Raw genomic sequence first — 10,822 nt, forward strand, 5'->3', positions numbered from 1 at the left:
ACACCAGCTCCCCATTAGTGTTTATAAGGTTTGTATTTGACCTATTGATTATTCAAAATGAGTAAATTGTCTAGTTCAAATGCCGTCTTTTTGGCGGCACCAGGACCAATTTTGACATAAAGTTGAATTTAAAGGGTGTTGAAATTGAAAGAGTCTATAAAACTGAAGTTTTTGGGACCACAAACTTACATAGAACATAGCTCATTGAAATCAACCTGCAAGACTCGCTCTCTCTAAATGTGTGTGTGTGTGTGTGTGTGTGTGTGTGTGTGTGTGATGGGTTGCAGGTGTGTGTTATTGACTGATTGTGGGTGTGAGTGTGTTTGTAGAGGAGCTGATTGGTCCGTCACAAAAGTTTCCAGCATAAGAGGCCCTGATCGTCCCAGCTATCCCTTAAACCACTTGCAGCCAGGCTGTCATGAGGATTTCTGATTTGTGCTTTAAAATGTGTTGCTGTTGCTCAGGGTTGGGTAGTTTCTCTTCATGTTGTGTCCAGGCTTTCCCTTGACTGTGTTGTAAAACACAGATCCCATTTTTGGAGCATAATCATGTTTCACAGCTGAACCAGAGTTTTTGTTTTTTTTTCTCTTTGCACTTTCACACTAACACTAACACATTGACTCCAACCTGCAACCCCTCACACGTCCGCAGTCCTACACTCGACAGGTGCTAGAAACTTACTTTTCAGTTTCAGAACATGTCTATTTTCAGTGTGAACACACTACCCGCCCATGTGAATTTTTATTTTAAAAACTGGAACTGTGCTGGAGCTGTTCTAGTGCAACAGGCTTTTGAGCTGCAAAAAACTCATCACAGGCTTGTACATCCTTTGACAATACATATTTAATGATATCCACAAGTGTCGTGCATGTAAACTATTTCTGATTCTGATCTGCAGAATGTCCTGTAAAAAAAACACCAAGACATTCAAAACAATAACATTTGAGTAACACTGTTACAGCCATTGCATATGAACAGCCACAGAGTTTGGACACACTTGTTTGTGACCAACATTGTGTTCCTGATGCTCTTAGAGCAGGGTTTCTCAATCCTGGTCCTGGGGACTCACTGCTGCCCTGCATGTTTTAGAAGTGTCCTTGCTCGAACACACCTGATTCAAATAAATGGCTCGTTATCAGGCTTCTGTGGCGCTTGCTGATGAGCTGACCGTTTGAATCAGGTGTGTTGGAGCAGGGAAACAGAGCAGAGGTGGGTGAAAACCTTTACTCGCATTGCTGTAATTATGTACTTTTTACAGTCATTTATAAAACATGTGTAGTTTTTTGGGAAGTACACATCCATAAAAAAAGTCAAAAATGTTGGCCTAAATTGAAAAAAATTAAAATTAAATTCACACACTGGAAACTTTGACAGTGAATGATGAGCACAGGTGAATTGGTGCTAATTAAGGTCCATGAGAGAGAAAGTTAAAGCATTTGTGACCTTTGACCCATTTTAACTGATACATTATGTTTAGATATTTTATTTTGTCAGCACTTTAATTTGTAAAGGTTTGCCTTTACAAATTGACAGTGAGATGTGTGTCCATTTGTGTCCTTACTGCACAACACAAGAAAGAACAACCTTGTTAAAAAGGTAACTAACTTTTACTCTGAGTACATTTTAAACAAGCCACTTTTTTTACTTTACCTTGAGTATATTTTGAGACCAGTACTTTAACTTGTACTTAAGTAATATGTTACCAAAATAGTAGTACTTTTACTTGTGTAGAATATTTTAGTACTCTTTCCACCTCTGCCCAAGACCAGGATTGAGAAACCCTGTCTTACAGGGTCAATTATGTGTCTCTACTGCCTCCCAGTGGAAGTGAAATGTAACTGGACACAACGGGGAATGCATTTTATACTTTCTGAGAAGCGTTGAGTTTTCTTGAACAAAATGTGAGTAAAACAAGGAGAAATTCAACTCATTTATTCTTGAAAGTGGTGAAATAGTGAGGGGTGAGTACAGGAAGCGCAGCATGTGGTTGCAGTGGACGTGCAGGATGTATCATACAGTATAAGGAAACTGCTCATATTACATCGCTCATTTTGAGCTGGAACTGATGTTTGGAATTATTCAGTTCACCCCGAGAAAAAACACACATAATTTTAACAGCTCCAAGCACATGACTGAATTTTAACTACCAGAAAGACAAGAAAAATGAAATGTATAGAGATGTTACTGTATCAACACCACATGGCTACAATAGATTCAAAATGCTTAATTTGGTTTGCAAGAACAACAGCAGAGCTTAAGCTGATTAACACCAATCAACTGTTGTATTTTACGATTTGGACCACGTAAGTACGTATATAACACTGAAGGCCATAGTGAGTGAGAAAAGACTAGTTATTACTTAAACATATACATACAGTATCACGTGCCATGTTTATTGTACATTTAGGCAATATTTACATACTTCATTCTAATCGTTTTCACTACGGGATCATGACCTGGAGGCTGAAAACTCTTGTCAGCCACTCGTCTGGAGTGTTTTATGATAAATACACAAAACCAGCTGACATAGCATGTTGGCATTATATGCTGCACACAGATTACACCCAGACAAAAGGAGAGGAGCAGAAAAAGGGACACAGAAGGATGAAGTTGACAAGACAATGCTGTATTTAACTATTCTCAATGCATACATATGTGCAACCAAAAGCAGAATCTGTCCCAAAATGGCATTTCTTTTGCAGGATTTACATGTTTTTTGAACAGAAAAATTAGAATTCACTAATGAAGAAGAGGAGATGGAGAGGAAGACTTTTCTCTCTCTCTTTTTTTTTTTAGTAAGAGCGAATTGCAGGAGGGACGTGAGCGCAGTCCTGTTCATCCAGGGAGGTGTCGATTACAGGACGGTATTCCAGAGTTACCTGTGATTGGACAAATATAAAAAGGTATATATTAATATGACAGACGCAATTACCCTTTTTAAAGTCAGAGAACACACTTGGGGGGGGGGTTTGTACCTTGCCAGTCTTTGGGTCCACATAGGACATAGTGTGTTTCCTCCAATGCTGTTCGAATGGCTTCTTCTCCTGACCCTGCACAGGCTTTGAGTAGTCATACTCATCAACACGGTCCTGGAATTTGGTTAAAATACATCATGTCAGACAGAGGAGTAACTGTAACCAAAGATGAGAAGTTACACTTACTGGTTCTACTCTATAGATACAAAGTAAGAGCTAGATAAAATTACAGCAGAACAGAGCATGGTTTATTTAAAATGATAAAACATGAGAAGAGAACACTGGCACTGACAGTTTGTTAACATAGTTCAAACTAACCTTGAAGTCTTCTCTAGCGTGAGCTCCCCTGCTCTCCTTTCTCTGCTCAGCACTATGGATGGTCTGAACAGCATTCAGCATCAGATTCTGCAGCTCCAAGGTTTCAACCAGATCCGTGTTCCACACGATGCCTGGACGAGACGAAGGAAGTGAATTTTTTTTAATTTATTTTGTAACCTGCCGTGACTCCTGAAACGGTTTTTCAGATCAGAACACGTGGAAGTGTAAAACAAGTTTGGTCTAGTACCTCTGTCAAAGGTCTTGAGGTCATCCATAGTCTGATAAATGGCATCCATCTTATCACATCCCTCCTTCAGAACAGAGCCAGTACGGAACACTGCAGCATGAGCCTGCATGGTCTGAATAGAGAAGAAGAAAAACACATCATATTTCTACACCTGGCAACTTTTTAAGGCCTAAGAGAAGAAGACACTAGATCTACACCAGCCATGAGAAACTGTGATGTTTGTTTGGCCTTGCGTGTTTACCTTCTGCATGTTGAGCCTGATCTCAGAGGTTCTAAGGTTTCCGTTGGCAAACCGAAGCTTGTCCAGGTTTGCAACAGACTCCTCTCCTGCATTTGACTTCAGAGGGGACAGTTTCTCTCCTAAAGGAAAAACAAAACACCTGTGTCAGCAGATAAAATCAGTGGCACAATTTCAACATTTTCAACTGTTGAGATAAACTGTCAAGTTCATCTCTACATCTAAATACGCTGAGGAAATGTAAAAGGATATTTTCAATGTTCCTCACCAGGTTTGTGTTCCTCTGCAATAGTGAGGGCGCAGGCTCTGCCGAACACAACCAGATCCAGCAGGGAGTTGGCACCCAGTCTGTTTGCACCGTGGACACTGGCACAAGCTGCCTCACCACAGGCATAAAGACCAGGAACCACCTTGTCTTTTCCATTAGAGTGTGTAATCACCTGTTAGGGAAGTGTGTCACTTTATAGCAAAGTAGCTAACAGGTGAGGAGATAAAAATATGAGGATCCGTACAGTACAAGGGGACAAACGTAACCTACCTGACCCTTGTAGTTTGTGGGGGTTCCACCCATGTTATAGTGAACAGTGGGCAGGACAGGAATGGGCTCCTTAGTGACGTCAACTCCAGCGAAGATCATGGCGGTTTCCGAGATGCCAGGCAGTCGTGAGGCCAGCTGCTGAGGAGGCAGGTGGTGAAGCTGCAGGTACACGTGGTCTTTGTCGGGACCGACACCCCTAAAGGAATAACGACAAGAAAGACATTAGCAACAGCAGCAGCAGCATCATCATAAATGCCCAGTAATGTGTGGTTCCATCAACTGCTCTGAAGCTAACGCTGGGAGTTACTCCACTGAGATAGCACCAAAGTCTGTGTCACCACAAAAGGATATCAAGGCACTACTTGATGATGTGAATAAAGAGCACCAATAGCGGCGGATATAGGTTTGCATTTTTCTGGAATGTTGTGGTTTCCTCATCAGTCCAAATACTCCTCTTCTCTGGAATTGCAGAAGTGGCACCTGAGACTTCAATCCCACGATTTCTAAGCGTACGCTTTCATTTGATAAAACTGTCTCCATTGCACCAATTCAGATCTAGCTTTTATTTGATTTGTCGACTTTTCCATCTTCCTCAAGCAAAATAACTTTAATAAGACATTTAAAAACTCTCAACATTTTTAATTTCATACCTGCCCTCTCTGATCTCTATGGTCATGGAGCGGGACACAACGTCTCTGGAGGCCAGGTCTTTGGCGTTGGGTGCATAGCGCTCCATGAAGCGTTCTCCCTCACTATTGATCAGGATCCCACCTTCACCACGGCAACCCTCTGTGATCAGGCAACCAGCTCCGTAGATCCCTGTACAGATTGTTGTGTTAAAACCACCATCTGTCCTGCTCACATTTCACTACACATCATGCAAGAAGGCTGAAATCACATGGATGTTCACACCTGTGTTAGAGTTCACTAAATTTGTCTTTGGGATTAAGTGGGCACACATTATTCCTCCTGGTTACCATGGTAAATTAAACTTGGCATTAAACAGGCAGTTTGATCAAAATGTTGCAAGAGTGGTTAAATGTCAAAGAGTTCTCTTTGCAATAACAATAACTGAAAAAATAAAGAATGATATAATAGCTTTTTAGCTATTTTAAGGATTCAACTACAGAATTACTTTGCAACGTAGGTTTATTGTTTTTCTTTTTCCTCACCAGTGGGATGGAACTGTACAAACTCCAGATCCTGGCAAGGCAGGCCAGCTCTGGTCACCATTGCATTTCCATCTCCTGTACTGGTGTGGGCAGATGTGCAGCTGAAATAGGTTCTTCCGTAACCCCTGGAAGAAAACGGGTCTTTGTTTAATGAACAAGGAAACATGGTTCAAGATGTACATAACAATAGTCAATAACATATGTATATTTGTTATATTTTGTTGAAGAGAACAACAAGAAAGTGGCCTACCCAGTAGCAATGACAGTATTCTGAGCTCTGAAGCGGTGAATAGATCCGTCCTCCATGCATAGAGCAATCACTCCTTTACACTCTCCATTTTCCATGAGCAGGTCCAGGGCAAAGTACTCCACAAAGTAGCTGGTGTCATACCTTAGTGACTGAACAGACAATAGAGGGCAGAGATACAAATGTAGTGCATTTTAATTGTTAATGGATAGAATCAAAATGATTATTTTAAATATAAAATGACAGTGAGAAAGGACTCACCCGTCCATAAAGTGTATGCAGCAGTGAGTGCCCTGTCCTGTCTGCTACACAGCAGCAGCGGTGAGCCTGGCCACCTTTTCCGTACTTAAGACTCTGACCTCCAAAGGCCCTCTGATAGATCTTCCCTTCTTCAGTGCGGCTGAAAGGCATGCCAAAGTTCTCCAGCTGCAAAAGGAAGAAGCAATATGAACTCTGATGTCTGATTCTGATCTAGAGAGTTGACATCGAGTCTTCAGTTTGATTCAGTCCATTCTAGACCTTAACAAAACTAGGAAACACATATTTATAATGAACTAACTGTTTTATCTTTAGTATCAAATAAATAAATCAATTTTGCTTTTAACAATCAGAAAACAATATGCCTTTTTACTTTAGACAAATCATGAATATGCATCTTTTAAAGGCAGTTCTAGTGAAGTTATTGAAGAAAAATGCTGTATATACTACACTGTTACCTGTTGATATTTACTGACTATTCAGTGGGAGGAAATCTGATAATCCAGATGATTTCTATGAGGTATACTCCATAATAGTATCATGTATATTCTGATTTACTTATTCAAATATATTACCCCAGTATTTACCAGCTAATGTCATTATTGTGCATCTACAGTACGAGATAACTTACCTCCACTACGGCTGCAGGTGCCTGCTCGGTCATGTAATGAATAGCATCCTGGTCCCCCAGCCAATCAGATCCTTTCACTGTGTCATAGAAATGCCACCTCCAGTCGTCCTGCTCCATGTTCCCCAGAGCTGCATTGATCCCACCCTTCAAAACAAGTCAACATCCACCAATTCAATAAAAGAAGAAATGGTCCTGTTCAGTGTTCTCAACACAGACTGTTTTACAGTTGAAGCCTTAAAACAAAGTTTTGTATTAATTCCACTTTGGCAGAAAGATTTGTGTCTTCCAAAACTATGCAGACAAACTTAAATTAAACTTGTAACTGTACCTGTGCAGCGACAGTATGAGACCTGGTAGGGAAGAGCTTGGTAACACAGGCAGTATTGAAGCCAGCCTCTGACAGGCCGAAAGCGGCTCTAAGACCTGCCCCTCCAGCTCCTACCACCACAGCATCAAACTCATGATCCACAACTGGGTACTGGGTAGAGATCTGCATACAAAGAGGGAGAGACAATATTGTAATTCTTCATTATAAGTCATTTTCAAGCTATATCAGACATCTGGGCCCAGACATTCCCCAGAAATGGTGGTTCACATTTGATGAAATCAATCCCCGGAACGGGTGGTATCCCATGTAGCTTTAATTAGCGTCAAAACTCAATTGATATTTATTTGCCCACTGTAGGCAATTGTAAACACATAGTGGTCTTCTGTAGATACATAGTGGTCTTCTGACCAAGCTCCCGATTTAGAATAAAAGGTTCATTCTGGGATAATGAAAAACAGGTCATACAATAATATAATAATAGTTGGGAGCTGATGGAGAATCTCCACAACAACATCTATGGACAGACAGTGTCCAGATATATAGCCCCCCCCTCTGCATAAAAGAGCTCTGGTAGCCGATTTCATGCAATCCCATCATGCAACACTTCAAAGACTTTACTTATTCAAGTGCCTCCAAACAACCTATATCCTATCATGCATCAAATACAGCTTTAATGACGCTCACATCATCTGATACTTTGGCATTATTCTTCTTGCCATAGATGGAGAAGTGAAAATTCCTGGAGCACTGGACTGCAGCAGCTGGTAGCTGGAAGAAAAAAACAACAACAAAAGTGGAGTGAATAAGATCATAAAAAAAGGCAAATTACCTGGAGAAAACACAGACTGCATTTGTTACGTTATCTGTTACGTCAGTTACGTTATTAAAGGCGTACTAAATCATGTATTGCTTTGCGATTTTTATGGGTTTTTAATAGTTTATTATCATCATTATTATCAACTACACTAACCGAAAGTTGCCATTAAAGATACGTTATACTGCTCGTTCACAACAGCAGCAGTAGTTGTTATCCACAAGGGCAACCGAGGTGACTGTGGTAAACAAATGTTAACGTACAGCCTCCTATGTTGACATTTCACTAAAAACGTTACTTGCAATATTTAACGTGAAGCAAACCAAATTGGTTAAAGAACATAGAACGCCTTTGTTCGACTATGAAATAAAGTCAATTAGCATTTTTTTCCCATGGTGTCACATTGAAACACCCACAGCTGCACAAGTTACGAAACCCTAGAGTGCCGGTTACGAAAGCTGAAAACACATCATCGTTCAACCTTCAGCGGTCAACCTTTAAAAGGTTTTAGCAGTACACAAAAAGGAGCGCGTATAGATGATTTAAATGCTTAAAATTTAGAAAAAACAACTCACTGCTTTTGTTTTAGTTAATGCCCTCCGGGAGAGAATACGGGATGCAGCACGAACACTCGCCATGTTGTCACTTCAGAGGAAGTACTAAGGAGGAATGATATTCGCCTGCATCGGACAATACCACTCCTTAACAGTAGGGGTGTCTCTTATGTCACACACAATTATTTTTAACTTAAATGATGTTGAAGTGTTTTCTAGTATACACACCGCGCATTATAAGTAAATAATAAATCCAAACAAACGTTAAATTACTTTAATATTCGCAGATAATGTGTTTTTTATATAGCAGGATTCACATGAATCGCCCTCGGTTGGTGTAGCTGGACTGCTAAAGCGTTGAAATTGTATAAGCTGAGCGAGGAGGAATACAACTGACCTAGACTCGTATTTCAAGGTGAGACACAGCTCCATATATTTACTAGACGTACACTGACATGGTGTCGGCTTTACAGCGCTGTCATTCTCCACGCTATGTCAATATGGAATAATACTGTGAGCATGACCTAGCAAGGGAAACGTTAGCTAGCATGTTAGCTCATAGCTAGCATTATTGTGGTTAGCAGGAGCTGTCAAACTTTCAGCTCACGACTGACTGATTTGATGTTGGAACCTGACACAGCGCTTTAATCAGTGCAAACAAGCTAACTGTTACATGTCCACTTCTAGTGTGTGCTTACAAAATCATCCCTGAAGGCCTCTCTCACACCATCCCAATATAACATATTTACAACATAAGTACATTGTTCTATTTCTATATCCATGGTTCTCAAAATGTGGTACGCGAGCTTCCTCTGGTAGTACTTGCGGGAACATCAGAAATACTGTTCTACCAGGGTATGTGATCAGAGTGGAGCTGGGGAATTTTGACTGGAGTGCGTAAACACAAAATAATGATGAATTAAATAATAATAATAATTAGAGTCACCTTATCGCTCGCTCTATCTTAATCTAATTTCACTATACCAGTGTCTGAAGTATATGTGAGGAAGAAGACGATGATGAGCGGGCAAATTATCTTATTGGGAATAAATCTGCCTCTTGTGAAAAGTCTGTAGCATTGTTGATAATGGTGTTACTTCAAGAGCTCAATATTTTTCAGGTGATACTTGGTATAAATGAGAATGATGAGAAGAATGAGAAGACTGTTATTTCAGAAGCACCATTCAGACTGTGTTATAGTTTCTGAATATTTATCATCTTTCACACACAATGTACATTTAAATATGAGCACTATCACTGTACTGAAAATGTTCTCTGTGTGTATGAATGACAACAGCCTCCATGAACAACTTGAATGACCCACCCAGATGGAACATCCAACCACACGCTAGAGGAAGAGGGGCAGGGGCTGGTGATGGCAACCAATGGAACTATGCGCTGCTGGTCCCTATGCTGGGACTGGCTGCATTTCGTGAGTTACACAAGTAGATGCATCTACACCTTTTTTGTGTGTGGATAAGATAACAGATGTTGTGTAAGTTATAGATTATGCAAAGAATGCTTAAATTGTGTCAGACACTTTAAAAAATGTTGTTTAATAAAAACACAAAAATATTAAAGTATATGGAAGCATACCACCAAATTCAGTTAATTTTTAATCTGAACATGATAAACTCATATAATCTTGCCGATTTTAAAGAACAAATTCAGATGGTATTTGTTTTGGTTGCCCTATGTGAATAAAAATAATGCCTATATATTCATCTGGAGGTTTTGTAAATTCCAGTTAAAAAGTCTTTAACCCACTGGATTTTTACAATGCAACAAGTTCACTGGAAACCTTTTTATATATCCTGTACTTCATTAAAGTCAGTGTCATTTATTTAAGGAGCTCATTTCCTTGTCTTATCTACCACCACCCCATTAGGTTGGATCTGGACCAGGGAGTCTCAGAGGGAGATCCAGAATGTCAGAGCTCAGTATGACAAGGATGTGACCAAAATAAAAAATGAAATGGAGGCACAATACCGGGAGACACTGACCGAGAGGAGCAAAACTGTTGCTACACTAGAGCTACAGTTAGAAAAGGAGAGCCAGAGGGTGACAGGCTACAGGGAGGCCATAATCTCTCAAAACCAGCAGCTGATGAAAGAACGGAAACAACTACAACAGGTTAAGTCTTGTCTTGCTTCCAACCAACCAGCATTTTCTATAGTTATCCACCTCTCATAACTCAATTTTTCCATTTTTTTCTCTCCATGACATGTACTATGTATATGGAAAGAGAGACTTTGGAGGAAGAGAAGCAAAGGCAGGTGAAGTCCCGGTGCTGCAGGCACTGTTCTGCATCGTGCCCTGGAGCGAGAGCAAGACTGGTATCAGCGAGCCTTGGCAAAGCTAAAGGAGTTAGAGGGTCAGCTTGTTGAACGCCAGAATGGCCTACTGTTCCCGCATTCAGCCTCAAAAACAGCGGCGGGAGATGGAGAGGAATATGCTTCTCAAGGTTGTTAAAGACCCTATTGCAGCAGAAGTAGATCTAGA

General features: G+C 40.5%; 2 protein-coding genes across 2 annotated transcripts in view; one reads left to right on the forward strand and one right to left on the reverse strand.

Moving 5' to 3' along the window:
* Positions 1-1,917: 1,917 nt before the first annotated feature.
* sdha (succinate dehydrogenase complex, subunit A, flavoprotein (Fp)) lies at positions 1,918-8,472 on the reverse strand. Its single transcript, XM_058647295.1, has 15 exons — positions 8,342-8,472; positions 7,637-7,720; positions 6,953-7,114; positions 6,625-6,768; positions 5,997-6,161; positions 5,739-5,887; positions 5,489-5,613; positions 4,967-5,135; positions 4,317-4,512; positions 4,047-4,218; positions 3,782-3,900; positions 3,541-3,652; positions 3,294-3,424; positions 2,976-3,089; positions 1,918-2,879 (listed from the first exon to the last, which is right to left on the reverse strand). Exons 1-15 carry the CDS (start codon positions 8,402-8,404, stop codon positions 2,793-2,795), a joined length of 1,992 nt encoding a protein of 663 aa, XP_058503278.1. The 5' UTR covers positions 8,405-8,472; the 3' UTR covers positions 1,918-2,792.
* An 82-nt stretch (positions 8,473-8,554) lies between these two features.
* Positions 8,555-10,822, forward strand: part of LOC131471061 (coiled-coil domain-containing protein 127-like) — a gene marked incomplete in the record, with an annotated part of 3,030 nt that continues 762 nt past the window's right edge. Inside the window, 5 exon segments of the mRNA XM_058647298.1 lie at positions 8,555-8,735; positions 9,618-9,752; positions 10,209-10,458; positions 10,570-10,717; positions 10,719-10,822. Of these exon segments, the coding sequence (XP_058503281.1) occupies positions 9,623-9,752; positions 10,209-10,458; positions 10,570-10,717; positions 10,719-10,822 (632 nt within the window).

This window comes from Solea solea, chromosome 13 (genome assembly GCF_958295425.1).
Source record: "Solea solea chromosome 13, fSolSol10.1, whole genome shotgun sequence".
NCBI lineage: Eukaryota > Metazoa > Chordata > Actinopteri > Pleuronectiformes > Soleidae > Solea > Solea solea.